The sequence below is a fragment of the Colias eurytheme genome, chromosome 1 (genome assembly GCF_061535395.1).
Source record: "Colias eurytheme isolate Ceu_HAF_F1 chromosome 1, ilColEury1 Martin Lab GWU primary, whole genome shotgun sequence".
In the NCBI taxonomy this organism is placed as follows: Eukaryota; Metazoa; Arthropoda; class Insecta; order Lepidoptera; family Pieridae; genus Colias; species Colias eurytheme.
In genome coordinates this window covers 6,174,203-6,192,747 of record NC_142980.1, presented here as the reverse complement: position 1 = coordinate 6,192,747, position 18,545 = coordinate 6,174,203, and the positions used below count along the sequence as shown (strand labels likewise).

Here is an 18,545-nt window from a genome sequence, read left to right as displayed (position 1 = left end):
TTAAAAGACCTTTCCATTGATACCCCACACGGGTATGTACATCGAAAAAAAAAATTTCATCCCTCAGTTACATGTATGGGGGGCCCCACCCCCAATTCTTTTTTTTACTATTTAGTGTCATATTTTTGTAGCGGTTCATACAACACATATTCCCATCAAATTTCATCACTGTAGTACTTATAGTTTCCGAGTAAATCGGCTGTGACAGACGGACAGACGGACAGACGGACAGACGGACATGACGAAACTATAAGGGTTCCGTTTTTGCCATTTTGGCTACGGAACCCTAAAAAACCGCATCAAAATCCGTTGCGTAGTTTCAAAGATTTAAGCGTACAAAGGGACATAGGGACATAGGGACATAAGGACATAGGGACAGGGAAAGCGACTTTGTTTTATACTATGTAGTGAAGTCAGTAGAAGATTATCTATGGCTTGTTAATTGCTCCGAGATCTATGGTTTTAACGGCCATATTTTAAATCGACCGGCGCCGGCGCGGCGCGGCGAGTGGCGACACACTGGCGCCACAGGGCACAGACTGGCGCCAGGCGCACGGCGCACCCTAGCGGTGGCGTGGTAGCAATTATGTAGTTACTGGTCAGTGTTGCCATATCTATTAAGTTTTAGGAATCATAACTACCTATTTTTTTTTAATTTTCAACACCATGAATAATAACATTTAACATTTTTGAAGTGAAAACTTCCTTAGCGGCGTTGGGTATAAAATCTTAAACTCGCGTCAGGACACGTGGCCTGATAGCAGCGATGCACATACATATTATTATACCTACATAAACTTCATACATTTGTTCTCCCATGATGTTCCCTAGTAGAGATTGTTGCTTAGCAATAAGGATATATAATAATAAAATATAATATACAAGAGCCGGCTCTTGTAACGATATCTTTTTTTTGTAATATTATTTTTGTCATACTTAAGTTTGTATAATAAAGTGTTATAAATAAATAAATACACAACACTGTACATAAGAATGGAGAAGGTACGTGGAGTCAAAGATCAGAAACTCCGCTACGAAAGACCAGAAAAAGTCACTATAATGTATTGTATATAAATAACTAGCTTACCGCCCGCGGCTTCGCCTGCTTTGTTTAAAACCTAATAAATTATATACTTATACCTTCCTCTTGAATCACTCTATCTATTAAAAAAACCGCTTCAAAATCCGTTTCGTAGTTTTAAAGATTAAAGCATACAAAGAGACATAGGGACAGAGAAAGTGACTTTGTTTTATACTATGTAGTGGTGTATATGTATAATAGTGATTTTATCTATTTTTTATTAAAAACCTATTAATTTAGGGTAGTAGTGGATCTATCAATTTTTCGTGAATTTTTCATTAGGGATTCTACCAATTTCTACCGATTTTTGGCACATATAATATTCTGCTATTTTTCATAAAATCAGGCATGGCAACACTTACTGGCTATAGTACACTAGTAGTTTTAATTTTATAACGACTTCCATTTGCTCTGTGGCGTCTGTGCAGTCAGCACTCAGCAGTGTGCGGCATTTTGTGAGCGGGTCAATCAATGGAGTCTTGCATTTGATGTTGCAGGTTTGTATTTTGCAAATAATAGGAAACCGTTTAAACTTTTTTTAAAGAATTCTTATTATACAAGAATTCAGTGTACCTAATACTTCAATAATACGTTAGTTAATATTAAACTTTTTGACTTGAACTTATTTAAAACTTGCTTATCTATAAACAATTAACTTGCAGATACAGTTCCCGATCAATAGAATACGTTTGAACTCCGGTATCACCTAATCAACATAAGCATCAGCATTCAGCGCATTCACCATGAGACGGTAAGTACCTAAATAACGCACGTGTATTTATTATAGCTTTCCGCCCGCGGCTTCGCCCGCTTTGTCTAAAACCTAATAAATTATATACTAAAACCTTCCTCTTGAATCCCTCTATCTATTACAATAAACCGCATCAAAATCCGTTGCGTAGTTTTAAAGATTTAAGCATACATAGGGACAGAAAAAGCGACTTTGTTTTATACTATGTAGTGATAATATCTCCCGAAAAAAATGATAACTGCCATTACCATAGTTTTATTGTTAAGCCATATTTGAAAAAGTTTCTATAATCTTTATGTGATAATAAGGTCCGCCTAAAGCAAAGGGGGCGCAAAGTAAGGACTTAGAAAATTTTTGATCATAAGTGAAAAAAATTTTTTTCTATGCGCGTCGACGGAGCCCCGCTTCGCGGGGCTCCTATTTCTGTGTAGTTTTTCTTTTAACAAACCTAACCTAACCTAACCTAATGAAAACCATCAATCTTTGAGGGCGAATATCTCGGCCATTTTTGATTTTAGAGAAAAGTTGTTCCTATAAAACATGCGTATATAAGCGTAATCTTTACGATAAAACAATAATAAATAGGTGTTATAATGACACCAACTCTATCAAAAATTTTGTAAGTCCTGCGCCCCCTTTGCTTTAGTCCATAACTTTGGTCATATGTAATATTTTTGGAAAAACGAAACGGCGAAATAATGAAAATTTACCGTATTATTTTTTAATACATTACACACGGTCATACATTACACACCAATGATTTTTATTAATGTTTATGTTTCTAATTAAATACAATATTAGATTAGTAGATAGATTACTCTCATATTTATTCACCGACTTCAAAAAAATGGAGGAGGTTATCAATTCGGCCGGTATATTTTTAATTAAATAGGTTCCTACCCCAGAATAAAAAAGTTCATTGTTCTAGTTCTGAATAATGCATATATGTATGTATATTATCAGATTAAGAAATCAGTCAAATTCTACTTAATTATTCAAACTCAAACTCAAACATTCATTTATTCAATTAGACTACTATTTAGTAGCACTTTCGAATCGTCATTACATAGTATTTTAACATTTACCACCGATTCGGAAAGCAGTATCTATGGAGAAGAATCGGCAAGAAACTCCATAGTTGCTCTTTTAAATAATGTCAATAAAGGAGAATGGGCATTTTACTATGGAAGTTGGGCCTGAACACTTGAGTTGGACCAATACACATGAGATATTGATTTTATAATAGATCATAACACATACATAACGGGAAAAATATATATAAAAAAATAATCAACCGGGTTTTTGTACAGTCACATGACACATCAAGTTTTATTACTTTGTGTATACTATTTTTTTGCAATTAATAACTGTTGCAAGACAATGACAATATCTTTATGTTACTCCAATTCACTTTCACTTACAAAGACGTACTAATCTGAAGCCTTCTAATAACCAAAATACACTAATATTATGTTTTGTAACAGGTACCTATATCGTGTTTATTATATTTCAACGTAGTTAGACGTTTTTTATGGTTAAACTCAGTCACTCCAATGACATTTAGGTTTATATTTACTTCACTCGAATCAAAAACACCGTTATTGTGCGCAAAATAAATAAAACTTTTTGCCTTGACTGTACAAGAACCCGGTCAATTTATTTTTTTATTTTATTTTTTTCGTTAGGTATGTGTAATGATCTATCACAAAAACAATATTTCGTGTGTATTGGTCTTAGCCCAAGTTTCAGGCCCAATTTGCCCATTCTCCTTTACATAATATGTAACTTATATCTACCTAACTACATAATATGCCAAAGAACTGTCCTGTGGTTTTTACGCGACAACCCTCCATGGGTCTTTATCGTCCATATATTCCTGAATACTGTAGTACGCTCTCTGAACTAGTACATTTTTTATGTAAGTTTTAAATTTAGTACTACTAAACTCTTTAATATTATGAGGAATTCTATTGTATAAGCGTATACCTTGACCCATAAATGAATTTTTAACTTTAGCTAATCGGAAAAATGGCATTTCAATTCTATTCTTGTTCCTTGTGCCATAATCGTGTCTATCTCCTACTCTTGTGTGTAAGTCAGAGCTTTTGTGTACATGCAAAATATTATTAAATATATACTGTGATGGTACAGTAAGGATACCAGTATTCTTAAAATGATCTCTTAGTGAGTCCCGAGCACGTAAATTATATATAGAGCGAATGGCTCTTTTCTGTAAGATAAATATAGTTTCTATATCTGCAGCCCTGCCCCACAGTAGAATTCCATAGGACATAATGCTATGAAAGTAGCTGAAATAAACCAATCTGGCCGTATCTTCATCGGTGAGATGCCTTATTTTTCGGACTGCATATGCAGCAGAACTGAGCTTACCTGCAGCGGTGTTGACATGGGCTCCCCACTGTAGTTTCTCGTCCAATGTTAACCCTAGAAATACAGTAGACTCAGTAGGATGCAATACCTCCCCGTTCAAGGTAATATCTCTGTTCAACTTTTTTACATTAGGAAGTAAAAATTCAACACAAGTGGTTTTTTTGGCATTTAATAATAAATTATTGGCAGTAAACCATTCAGATATGTGTAAAAGAGCACTGTTCACTTCGTCAACATTTGGGTCATGCCTATCCACATTAAAAATTAATGAGGTATCATCTGCAAACAGAACTATTTCACACCTATCCTGCAAATAATAGGGAAGATCATTGATATATACCAAGAACAAGAAGGGACCTAAAATTGACCCCTGTGGAACACCAATGTTAATTGACGCACCGCTAGAACGTTCTCCATTAACAACTACAGTCTGTATCCTATCATGCAGGTATGACGCTATGAGGTTCTGGGCTTTTCCTTTAATTCCATAGTGATTAAGTTTACGTAACAAAGTACAATGTTCAACGCAGTCAAATGCCTTGGAGAGGTCACAAAATATCCCTAGAGCATTTTTTGAGTTTTCCCATGCCTTATATATATGTGTTAGAAGTGCAACTCCAGCATCTGTGGTTGAGCGCCCCTTTGTGAAACCAAACTGTTTGGTGTGCAGTAAATTATTATTTGCAAAATGACTACTCAATTGGTTTAATATTAACTTCTCGAATACCTTACTTAATGTTGGTAAAATAGAGATAGGTCTATAATTGTTACAGTCTTCTTGATCGCCCTTCTTAAATAAAGGTATAACTTTACTAAGCTTTAGTAAATTAGGAAATGTACCATAGTCACAACACTTATTAAATATGGAAGCTAAATTTTTCGCAATATTTTCTATTATATTATTAACTAAATTTACGGACATTCCCCAAAGATCACAAGTATTTTTAAGATTAAGCGTCTTAAAGGCAGTAACAATATCATTAGCAGTTACGTGTCGTAATTCAAATAATGTACTGCACTCCGCAACATGGTCCCTCAAAAAGGTCTCTGCAAGTGCTGAAGACGAATTTAAACTATTAGTAATAGTAGCAGGGACACTACTGAAGAATTCTTCAAAAGCAAGCGCAACATCAGCACTTTTGTCAATAACCCTGTCATTATTTACAAGTTTTATGGTATTACTTGATTTGCTTTTACCCATTTCACCATTAATAATTGACCAAACTGTTTTAACTTTATTATCAGAGTCGCGTATTTTTTCTTTGATATACAAACGCTTTGCAGTGAAACAAACTTTTTTAAAAATTTTTGAGTAATTTCTAACATAACTAAGAAAAGATGGGTCTTTATTATATTGCTTCATACCATATAATTCATAAAGAATGTTCCTGCACCTATGTATACTAGCTGTCGCCCATTTACTAAATGGTAAATCCTTGGTAATATTTAAAGATTTAACTTTAAATATTTTTTCAAATTCTTTATGTACTAAATTAAAAAGATTTTTAAACATTTCACAAGGACTATTAGGATAGGATTGATCATTTAGTACGGGCAGGTTTTTATTAATATTATTCCTAAATTTATTAATGCCTTTTTTAGTTATAGGCCTAACATTAATCCTTTTAAATGTAGGTATGCAATCCCATTCAAAAACTACTTTCTGGCCACAGTGATCCGAAGTCAATGTATTGAGAATATTTTTCTCTAAACAGATGCAGTCACAGTATATATTATCAATACAAGTTGCAGAAGTAGGTGTAATTCGTGTGGGTTCGTTAAAAAGTTTATATAGATTAAATGACTGAAACAAATTAACAATTCGTGTAGCCGTTTGTGTTTGTAAAAGTAAATCAATATTAAAATCACCACATACTATAACTTTTTTTTTACTCCTGCTTAGACGCTTTAATATTTCTTCCATGACTGTCTCAAACATATTATAGTCACTGGAAGGGGGTCTATAAACGCAAACAATAATATAACGCTCCAGCTCCACACAGGACAGTTCAATGGTCCGTTCTACAGAAAGACTAACAATGTCAGTTCGTTCTTTACATTTTACACTATCATGTACAAAAATAACAGAACCTCCGTGAATAGCCTGTGTCCTAAAGTATATACTTTTTAATTTGTAATTTTCAATATTTACTAACGACTGACATTGTTTAAGCCAATGTTCTGTTACACAAAATATTTTAATATTGTTATCATTCAGAAACAATTCTATTTCTAACAATTTGCTAGCCAAGCCTTGAATATTTTGATGCACAATGGAAAAACACTGCTTAGCTGTTGTCTTATATACTAGTTTAAATCTAGCTTAGGGCTAGATTGTCTGTCTACACTTAATCTAGGTTGATGTATAAAATTACTACTACATAAAATTATAGTAGATCGATGGTCTGATACCGAACATGTACCAGACTGGTTAATATTATATGCTATTAACATAGCAAGTTCACGCTTATATCTATATGGCAGATACACTGTATTCTTTGTCAAAGTAAAAGATTTAATACATGAGTTAATGTCAAAGTAAATAAATGCATCACGATGATGATTTGTTAGGTTATACAATTTTAAATTCATATTATAAATTAATCTATTTTGTTCTTGTGTCAAACCAGGTAGGTATGGCAAGGTACACAACATAAATTTACATTTAGTCTTACTACTAATATCTAACATTTTTTTTAATCCTACATCAATATCCTTATTATTTATATTTAAACTGTCCCCATATAATATAATTACAATATTATTCTTATTAAAGCTGAAATGATCCAGTGATTTGATTATATATTTAAATGAACTGTTAGGCGTACAAACATTAGTAACTTTAAGCCCTAAGTTGTTGAGCATAGCGCCAAATCCCTGACCAATATTATCTGACAACACAATTATTTCCTGCTTTGAAAGGTATTTAGTATTACTGGTTGGAATTGTGGTAGTGGGTTTAACACTATGTATGTCTGTGTAGTCAGGCTTATGGGGCGACGGTTGCTCATTGTCATTGTTTGAACACTGACATACATATTTATTGGTCAGCGACTCAAAACGATCCATATTCTCATTGCTCAACTTAATAAGATAATCTGCCTCTTGTATATGCTCATTAATTTGCATTTGGGCAGAAGAGTATTTCTGGTTCACATCAGTTAACATTTGACTTAAGGAGTCTATCTTCTCCTTAAGTTCAGTTGTTTCTACATCATATAACATTTTATAGTATTCTAGATCCCTATGATATTTATCTAACTCCTGAACAAGGTTTATGTTGTCTTTCTTTAGTTGAACTATCTTTTTTAAAGAACTCTTTCTAACAATAGATTGCGTACGCTTGATGAATTTACTTATTCTAAGATATTTTTTTAACTTCTTATGCGAAGAGAAATTGAATTTTTTAAAGTTTATAGAGCCACTTAACTGTCCACATTCAATTAATTCATCATGAAGACTACTTGGTGTGTTGCATTGCCGCTTGGGATTGTCCTCTTGCGCTTCCATTAAGCTACATTCCAACTCAGCGATACGGCTAAGAGCTTTCTCATGGTCACTAGAGCACTGCTGGAAGCTGTCCACAACGTCTTGTAGGGCTTTGCACTTGTCTTCACTATAAATGTATTTCATGTGTAGTTCAGCCAGCTCGGCCTTAAGAAGAGAGTTCTTTTTTATAATTCCTTGAATCTCTAATTCACTTTCATCCCGCTCTTGTATGAGTTTTTCACATAAAGATTGTGAAGCTTTTAAATCATGGAGTGTAGCTTTTAATTTATTCTCCATGTCCTTAGCTACTGCCTTGCGGGTCAGCATGTTGTACTTTTAAGTTACTGAAACAGATGAAAGGAAATGTATGAGATAATTATTCCTGAATACTATTATGATAGAACTGAATGTTGATATTAAGTGATTAACGGTATGATGTAGTAAAGAGTAAAGAATAATATTGTCTGGGGCGATAAGTTTTTGTCTTCTAAATTGCTTCCAACTTGTCAAGCAAAGTGAGACGGTAACTTTTATGCCAATGTATTTATTGTGACGTAGCTCATTAAATATGAGCGGTGTTAGTATTACAAATGAATGTAGGTGTCGTATATAATTAAATATGAAATTTTAAAACTAGTACTCCCCTGGTTTATTGGAGAAGATGTTTGAATTCGGATAACCGTTGACACGTTGACCTCCGCGTTATACAAAACGTTGCGTAGATCACATAGAAGGTGTGTTTCACAATTATTTTCACTTTTATATCAATAAAATAGTTAATAATTACTAATATTTACTATTTTAGCACTAATTAATTAATTTTAATGTAATTTTAAAATTTAAAATCTAACAGCTGATGTTAACTCCGCTGTTGACACCTGTCCCAACTGTATTAAAGGGGTTTTGGTACTTTTGGTTCCTGTTTCCCGGGGTAAAAAGTAGCCTATGTCCTTTCTCGGGTATCAAAATATCTCTATACCAAATTTCTTAGTCCATTGAAAAGTTACATTTGGGGTTGCGTTTTTTAGAGGATGCAATTTTATTTTTTTGATGTGTTGGGGGGGTCAGTGTGAAGCTATCACCAAGTTTGTGGGGTCGCCACCCTTGTCCCACGGCCGCCATCTTGAAAATAGCGGTTGAAATGGTTTTACGATATATCTCTTAAACTATTTATCTGATAATAAAACAATGTTAACATTATTTGTTGCAAATTAAATTCTCTACAACTTAGGTTCAGTAACTTTTTGTCGTAGAACTATAAACAAAAGTTATAAGCGAAAATGTTCAGAAATTAGAGATGTTTATATTTTTCAATAAAACTTTTTTTTTTATAAGTTTACGAAGAACACATTATCAGACTATTTTTGTAGATTGTTTTACGAAGAACAACTTTTATTTACAATATTTTTTCCTTAAGTAAATAGCTAAGGTTTTACAGCCCTCCGAAGTGAGTACCATTACCATTAAAACCATTTCAATCGCTATTTTCAAGATGGCGGCAATGGGACAAGGGTGGCGACCCCACAAACTTGGTTTTGGCTTCACACTGACCCCCCCTCCCTACACATCAAAAAAATAAAATTGCGTCCTCTAAAAAACGCAAGGTTAGGCCTAAAAAATGTAACATTTCAATGGACCATAAGGCGTGATTAACAGACAGGCAGACAGAGTTACTTTCACATTTAAAATATTAGTATGGATATTAGCGTTCATATACATTGTTTTGATTAGAATTCTAAAACAAATAAAGGAGAAACCTAAAAAAAATCTTTTATTAAATCATCTAGATCGAGGTAAATGATTAATACAAAACCATGGTGGTGAAAAATGTCATTGTTTCCTCTCATTTGTTTTTTAACAAGTTTGTTATGTATTTCATCCTTTTAATCGACACTAACTATTAATGCAAAAAAGAACAGATTCTAATTGAGCCGATACATATCAAACTCCGGTAAGTCCATCCTAACAGAAATGTGGGAATCGAGGTATTTTTAATAACTTAAAAAAACAATATGTTATTTGTTGTATTTAAATCTGGACATGCATGCGTTTGATATGTACCAGCAAAACTTACCAAGATTTGAAAAGCATCATCTTGGACTTCTCCTTTCTCCTGCGATCACAAGCAAGAGGTGTTGTTAACAATGTGTATAGAAAAATATTGCATGAAGAAGATTCATACACATCGCAATCTTCAACTTTGAAGTGCGTGGAAGATTTCACTGGTAAATTGGACTTAACCGTTTTGATACTTTAAATTAAAAATATTTTAAATCCTGAACTACCTAAAGTAACTAAATCCAATAGAAATGATTTTGGGTTATAATGAAACAAAAAGTTGCGGAGAAGAATGTTAAGTAATAGACCTGCTATGGATATCAAAAAAATAGTGGAAGAAGCTTTTTCTGAAATTGGGCCAGAGCAATGTCTGAAATGCTGTGTGCAAAGTCAGCAAAATCGAAAACGATTCTACGAAACCAGATAAAGTAATATAAATAATGGAAGAGCGTTTTATTATAAACACTTCTTTATCATCATCTTCATCCGATGTAGATCTAGAAATGGAAGTAAATAGTTAGAATCTTTTTCCAGTTCTGGATGATATTATTTTATTTCTTGACGGAGTATTTGTAAGCTGTCCAAGTCAATTTTATAATGTTTGTTATGTGTATCTGTTAATATATACAGAATTCATAAAAATTCTTTTTATGAATTCTATCCAATTTTTTATCCGATTTGTAATGAGAAAATCTTATGATTCACCAAAAGTGACTATTTTAGTCCTGCTATTATTTACAGAGTCCGAGCACAACGCAAATTCGCCGCGGGCATACATGTTCCGGTTACGCGTCAAACGCAACAAGCCGCTGGGGACAGGAGAACAGAAACACCGCCTGAATCAAGAGTCTTTCAAATACACACTACACCGAGCTCGATGTTAGATGTGGTCTCTTTCCAAGGCAAGTGAAAAATAAACCGTGAAATAAATCGTAAAAATTAAAGTTCCCTTTTATGATTTTTATGGAAAATACTACACTTAACTATTCACTAATTGATTGTATGATCAATCACATACCACATAGCGAACTACACACCAGTACCACATTTTTCTAGTAGCCGATATACTATTTAACCTATACATGTTCTGTTACGACTGAATGCTCTAGTGACTAGTCTATCAATACCACATCACTTAAAGAAATAGCAAAACTTTTTATTTGCCACTATGTAAAAATTTGTAACATATCTTAATAATCTAAAATAAAGAACCAAAATCAGCAATAGTAGCAAAAAAGAACTCCCTTTTAATTAAAATGTGTTACTGCACATTATAGAGTGAAGGTTGCTGTAAATGATCACAAAAGCATATTTTGTTTTATATACCCATATCTATGCTGATATCTCTTTTTTTAGGTATACACACTCACAAGCAACCAGTTGTACTATTAAAAAGGTTAGAAGATACAAGCCAGCCAAGTTGCAGCAAGAGCAGCGAAAATGGCGAATCTGAACCGCCCAATCGGTACCCAGAACGTTCGAAGAGCAGAAAATCTGTACGGAGGGATTGTAGCAGTGATACAGGTTAGTACTTAACCAGTTTTTGTAACTAGCTTTCCACCCGCGGCTTTGCCCGCTTTGTCTAAAAAACAAATTATATACTAAAACCTTCCTCTTGAATAACCCTATCTATTAAAAAACCGCTTCAAAATCCGTTGCGTAGGTTTAAAGATTTAACCATACACAGGGACATAGAGGATACTACTTTTGTTTTATAATATTTTTACGTTATTAATGAAAAAAAAGCAATGTAATACAATATATTCAATATTAGGGATGTAACGATACATGATTTTGCCGATACGATACCGATACCGATATTTGTAGTAATGTATCGGCGATACCGATACCGATATCGATGGCTTGTTAGAAAAATAAATAGTGAATTATGCATAAAAAGTTACCAACATTTAACAGAGACAACTGTTAATCGTATTCTTTTACATAAAAATGCCAAATCAAAAAACAACAAAACCATTTATTTTAGTATTATTATTTTACGAAGTCAGTTAAACTTTAAGTAATACACATACAATCAGTACCTAATAAAAGTTTACTATTGGTAGAGTTTTTTCAGAAAATAAAGTGCGCACGCGCGGGCGGCCTCCCGCATCGTTTATAGGGCGCGGGTTTTTGAATTATTTGATATCAAAAAAATTGGTTGTTTGTAAAGTAGGTTTACGATCGAGATGTTTACGTGATAACATAATGCAGTGGCAGCGCTCGAGATGAAACGGGAGATAGGTCCGTCTCTCTCTCGTTATACCTGCGATCGCGCTCGTGAGGTTTTGGTGTGACACAAGTTTATGAACATGTCACCCGACTAAAACGATTTTAAAAACGTTATCACGTTAAAAATTAAAAAAAATTCAAAATTATTTATTTATTTCCTTTACATAAACAAATTTGTGATTGGAACACTCCTAGTAAGCAAATAAAATGCTTGTGTCAGGAGGTTCCGCTCTACCTTAACACTATTACAGAAACAGAAATAAAACAATATGAATGAATACAATGCAAAAACATAAAAGAAAAAGAAAGAATTTAATAAAAAAATATCGGTATCGGCTGATTTATTATCGGCGATACCGATATATCGGCTTGCCGATATATCGGCCGATATATCGGTATCGGTATCGTTACATCCCTATTCAATATATCACACCACATCTTTTGATATACACCTGATATGTAAACTTCATGTGTCACGGTGTACTTAATTAAATTTCTTCTCATGAAATTGTACATATTTTGTAGGTCTGTGAATCGGTAAACATCAATTTTTAAAACTTGCAACTTAATATAAAAATTGATTATTTAATACATATTTTTATTTGTTACAGGTTGTAATAAAAAGAAAAAAATGCCCAAGAAGATGTCAAATAGTAATGCAGTCATTGGTATGATTATTTTATGAGTTACATATGTTTTAAGTTAAAATATAAATGATAGTCACGTTTTTGTTATTAATATTTCAGATAAAGAAGTGTCTGTATCATTAATGCCTCTCGCTGTTCCTCCTACGATTCGTATACCAGGTATATTTTAATATTTTTTTTTACCTGACTACGGCAAAGCAAAGGGAGGGTTTTGTTTTGTATTGTTTTTGACAGGCTATGTATGTATGTATGTTCATCTGTTCCCTCGTAACTTCTAAAATACTTATCAGAATTCGACAAATGACGTATCATTAGAAGCGTCTTAATTGCCCGCTGGTTATAGGCTATATGAGGTTTCACAAAATTTAATGTGGCGCCCTCTAGCGACTAAACATACAGAGTAAAAAAAATAAAATTAAGATAGATATGCCGTGTTTGTACATTTTGAATATACATACATATATATTACTAGCATTTGCTTGTGACTTTACATGTATTCATGGGCTGATTGCATATAATTCACATCTTTTCGTTCATAGCTGAATTCTACTGAAGCTGCTTTACTACCTATGAGAATAATGTTGGTTATGACTTATGAGCTATAAAGCTTGTCACCCAATTTAGTATTGCGCCCTCTAGCGGACAAAAAGTTCTTAATATAAAATTAAAATATATCTGTGGTGTTTGGTATATACCTCGTAAGTGCAAAAATGGCCATTTTTTGTTTTTTGGCAATCTATACTGATAAAAACGTCCTCTTTCGTTTGGTCTATGTCACATAAGCCTATTGATAGTAGAAATACCTTAAATAGGTTGTATCAAAACCACTTAAGTACAAAAAAAAATATTTTTATTTGATACAAATATATTAATATAACTTAACATAGACTTGTAAAACGAATACTCAATCAACGAACGGCCATTTACAACGTAAGAGCACTTAACATAATTAGACCAAACTTGAATAATTATTATCATCACTTAACTTATTTGTACCAAATCAAATAAAATTATTTGTGAACTTAACAGGTCTTCTCTGAGTTCTCCCTTACTTAAATATAACGTTATTTGGCACATAATTTAAATCTTCAGACATTAGGTCTCAAGCCTATTATCTATAAAGAAACATGCATGTGATGCAAGATCTCTTAGACTTAGTGTGTTCAGAAACGTTTATCAATCTTTAAATCGATTTAAAGATTGGTAAACGTTTAAAAAGCCAAATAATGATACCTACATGCACAAGGTTTGATTCTTTGTCTCTTCAAATTCATTCTTTCATGTCAGTTTAGAATAGATTTAGAAAAATTGGAGCATAAGGCAACATTATTCACTATGAAACTAAAAGATAAAAGCTGTTTGTTTACAGATTCCAAATTTAACTGCATCTGTAGCCTTTTATAAAAAAAACTTTGGACTTTTAATTTAAAAATCCGCAAAGTTACTACTAAACGAACATTCCATTATGTTATGTATGAAGGAATAGCTCAAAGAGGTGCGGATGAAATCGCATCATGCTTATGGCATTTTAATAACCGTTTGGCAGAAGAAGTAGAGTAGCTTATTTTATATTCGGTGTTGTCCAGGTCAAAAACAGTAAGCGGTTGCCTGTTGAGCAGATATTGAAAGATTCATTCAAAAAAGAAACAGCACCATCTCCGTTCCCCGAGATAAATGAAAATGACCAGCAATCGCCATGATGTAAAATTAATTAATGAATCTGACTTCTTTCCATTTTCGAAACTATTTACTACTCCTACCTACTCATTTTATCAAAAGAAATACTGCAACAGACAAAACTACATTTGGTTAGAACTGTATTTTCTGGTTGATGTATGAAAAGTCTAATGACGTAGATTTTAAATACTCTTTGAGTGAAAATGAAGAGTTTCTGTATTTCTGGTTTAAGAGAACTGAGAAAAGATAGAATTCTCCGAAGTGGCTTTGCCATTGGCCTCTAATGAGCCTATCAATATCGATGCTCTGAAATTCAAAGATATCTTAGATCTCCTGCCAATAAGTGATCCAATTTATGATGATTATTTCAAATCATTGTCTCATGGTCCGACTAGAAACAATCTTATGACTTTCAGTGACAGTGATGACGACTATGAATGAATGTTGTAGTGGTACGTTTTACAAACAAATTTTATTTGACTGGATCCAGCTCGTAACTATTTGCAGGGTAAAGACATCTTCTCACAAGGAGAAGACATGAGCAGTAATCACCACGCTTGCTCACTGCTGGTTGGTGATTTCAGACCAAAATCCCGGTTGCCATCACGATGTTTTCCTGTTATTAGAAATGATGATGTTTTCTTGTTATAGAAGATGTATCTCTGGTTATTAGAGAATCTACTTATGCATCCGAAAAAGACACATTGGTACATGTCGGTTGATGGGATCGATCCCGCAGCATCTAGCACGGCAGGCAAGCGAACTACCGTGACTTCTAAACCACACACACACACACTACTTTTAGGATTTTACTTTGTAGAGAGAGTATCAGAGCATATTGCACGAAAATCACAATATTTCCTGGCTTTTTTATGAGTACTTATTTGTGGCAAATCACATTCCTATTCGTTTTTGTTTTTATATATGGTTAAATCTATTTGTATGGAAGACGTTTCCTCATAATATTTGTTTTTTAATGTCTGTTTATGTCTCCGTCGAAAAAAAAAAGAAAAATCCTTTCCATTAATGTAAAAATAGGAATAAATACTAATTAAGAGTACAAATAAATATGCTCTAATCCACTTAAGTACACACGTTTTAGACATTTTCACATCATTTTCACATTTTTTCTTTTGGTACAAACATGTTAAGTAACAATTACTCTTGAACTAGAACATTTTTTTTATTTTTTTTGTAAGTGTTCAAAACTTGAACATAATAGACATTTAAATATCATAAATTTGTTTTACTCAAGTGTTTATTCCGATCTGTAGCAACAGGGTAGCAACCGTGAAAACTTTCAAACGCTCATACCCAAAAATCACCATTTTGCACTTAAGTGGTACGTACCAAATACCACAGATATATACCGTGTTTGGTATCACTTGAAAGAGCTTCAGGAGTATTTTATACTTGTACATAATTACAAGAATGCTTTAATGATGTGAAATATGTGCGATAATCGTTTTTTTAGTTCATCAATTTAACTTTTGTTAATATTATGTATCTTCTTATATATAAAAATGAATCGCAAAATGTGTTGGTAAGTGCATAACTCGAGAACGGCTGAACCGATTTCGATAATTATTTTTTTTATTATATTCCTTGAAGTACGAGGATGGTTCTTATGTAGAGAAAACGTAAACATGTACCACGGGCGAAGCCGGGGCGGACCGCTAGTATTTTCATAAATGGAAGAGTCCGTATCCATAACACCTGTTACTGGAGCTCCTGCCGATCACATGATAGGTATTTACAATGGAAATTTTCGATGGGCCCTGGAGGGAAAGTACTTACTTGAATACTGGAGATAAAAAAAAATTCTCAAAGGAAACATTTATGATGTAAAAAAAAATAGAACTGCATTGAAATATTTTCGAAAGTTCATTTGCTTCGACCGGGAATCGCACTAACGACTTTTCTTCTGAAATTGCAGATAATAATTAGAAGTATAACAAATGCAAAAGTTCAGAGTTATACACAATCGAAAACAATTCGGGCGGTAGGTGACGGTAGCCTGTCAGTCAAAAAATTCAAAAATCCGTCAGTCGTCTTTATATTATATTGGTGGTGACCGCACGTATTATCTCTGTATGGAATTATATAGAGCTGCTGTTACATACCCTTCTTAGTTTTGTTTCAAAGTTGAATTTTCCGATAAAATGATTATATACACAGGTAGCAGATAGCAGTGCGGAAAGTGAAAATTAATAAGAGCATAATGAAAGTTTTGATCATTCTACGATATCAGAAATATAGATAATCCCTGATTCTGTAAATCCTTTGGACTGAGATTTTAATGATTACATTTCTACAATTTAAATGTAAACCAGTGTTTGTAAATATTTTTTTTTTAATATAAACTTTGTCTTATTAACCATCATACATCCATCATCATTCATCAGCTTCAGTAAGACACTTTAATAGTTTTCCAAGTAAATCAATGCAACAAATATATTATATTCGCAATCGTGTGGCTTATCCTCGCTATTAACTTACATTAAATTATCGAAACAAATTTCGTTACTTATCTCTTTTAGCGTAAAATCACAATAAACTATGCATGACGAAAATACATTTAACCACTCTATATACAATATATCGTATTCGGATGTCGGGGAATATGACAGTCGCCGAACAGTGACGTATTTTTCTATGCGCATTATCAGTTTGGGAGTACTGTACGTGTGACTGTAAAATAGTTGAAAGTAATTTTATGTAGAAGAAAATATTAATTTACGTATATTTCATTTGTTTATCACATTTTTGTTATTAAAATTTCAGATCAGGAAGATGCTGGAACCGTGAACCAAATTCGTTTTGGTGATTTAACAGGTTTATTTTATTTTTTACTAGCGGTCCGCCCCGGCTTCGCCCGTGGTACATATTTACGTTTTCTCTACATAAAAACCATCCTTGTACTTCAAGGAATATAATAAAAAAAAGAATTATCGAAATCGGTTCAGCCGTTCTCGAGTTATGCGCTTACCAACACATTTTGCGATTCATTTTTATATATAAGAAGATTTAAAGTGGCATAAACGCAGTCCTTACTCCTAGGTAAATTATTTTATGAATTACATCTATTTTAAGATAACCATGTATAAATTATCGTGTTTTTATATTTTGTTTCAGATATGGAAATGCCTGTGTCCATAAAGATGTCCAATGATCCCGAAGATTATATAATAAGTATGTTTTTGTTTTTTTGTAGTCTAATAGTTTATTGTAATCCTATGTAAAATTATTTTGTGAATTACATATAGGTATCGTAAGATATATAAATACTCATATTTTATTATAAATATTTCAGATAACCAAGAATCCCCATTACATGTAGCTGGTACGTTCGCATTTAAAATATTAGTATGATGTTATTATATAAGTAAAAGTATAGTTTTGTCTAAAAAATAAAAAATTGAGGCAATATTATTTTTTTAGCGCCGAACAACAATTGTGCACAAAATATAGACGATGCTACTGCATCTGTTCAAAATCAAGCAAGTACGCGTAGCAACACGAAAAAATCAAGAAACGAGTGCCCCTCGAGGCACATTACTTCTTTGAGGGAAATTGTTTGCTGTAGTAATACCGTTCTAAATAAACAATGTAACGCATGTAAGTTCTGTTCAAAAATAAAACTCGTATCGACACTTGTGAAATCACTGGAGTCGTCGAGTTTCAACTTATTACTATCGGATCATATAAATGTAGAAAATCTTCCCACTGATCTCACTGATACCACCAATCCTTCAACATCAGTTTCGTCAACTGGAAATTTAAATAATTCAAATAATACGTGGAATTGTAAACTTGAAGTACCGTTCCCGGAGACCCTGGATGATGACTGTGATGAGACCGTGCAAAATGGCCAATCGTCCGGCACACAACAGCAAGAGACACGTAATCCCAACGCGAGTCCGTCCACTGATGAGACGTCGAACAATCGGCGGTCTGTTTTCATTCCTTCCTCAGCAGTTCCTGGACCATCTACTAGTACCCGTACCCAGACACCTTCCAATTCCGAAATTTCCAGCGACGATGAAGTATTGTCGAAAATGAGGAAGCAGAAGGAAAATCGGAATATTGACCGACCAAAAATGCAAAATGCTCCCGTTTTCAAACCGACCGCAGAGGAATTTAAGGTTAATTCATATCTAAAGTAACCGTCATGAGAAGCTATAAATTTTGTAAACAAGTGTTCAGGAGTTCACAACAT

At 33.3% G+C, this 18,545-nt stretch overlaps 1 protein-coding gene across 8 annotated transcripts in view; it reads left to right on the top strand.

Moving 5' to 3' along the window:
- The first annotated feature begins 1,496 nt into the window (after window positions 1-1,496).
- The window catches only part of LOC149911024 (jumonji, AT rich interactive domain protein 2-like), a 34,676-nt gene continuing 17,627 nt past the window's right edge, over window positions 1,497-18,545 (top strand). For 6 of the 8 annotated variants that reach the window (XM_090102090.1, XM_090102053.1, XM_090102044.1 and 3 more), the window contains exons 1-10: window positions 1,497-1,578; window positions 1,744-1,832; window positions 10,512-10,672; window positions 11,127-11,294; window positions 12,614-12,670; window positions 12,749-12,808; window positions 17,111-17,161; window positions 17,462-17,518; window positions 17,640-17,669; window positions 17,768-18,471. In XM_090102090.1, the coding sequence (XP_089958216.1) occupies window positions 1,825-1,832; window positions 10,512-10,672; window positions 11,127-11,294; window positions 12,614-12,670; window positions 12,749-12,808; window positions 17,111-17,161; window positions 17,462-17,518; window positions 17,640-17,669; window positions 17,768-18,471 (1,296 nt within the window). In that variant the 5' untranslated portion in view covers window positions 1,497-1,578; window positions 1,744-1,824. The remainder of the gene's footprint in view (window positions 1,579-1,743; window positions 1,833-10,511; window positions 10,673-11,126; window positions 11,295-12,613; window positions 12,671-12,748; window positions 12,809-17,110; window positions 17,162-17,461; window positions 17,519-17,639; window positions 17,670-17,767; window positions 18,472-18,545) is intronic. The other 2 variants (XM_090102108.1, XM_090102099.1) reach the window with 2 other exon arrangements.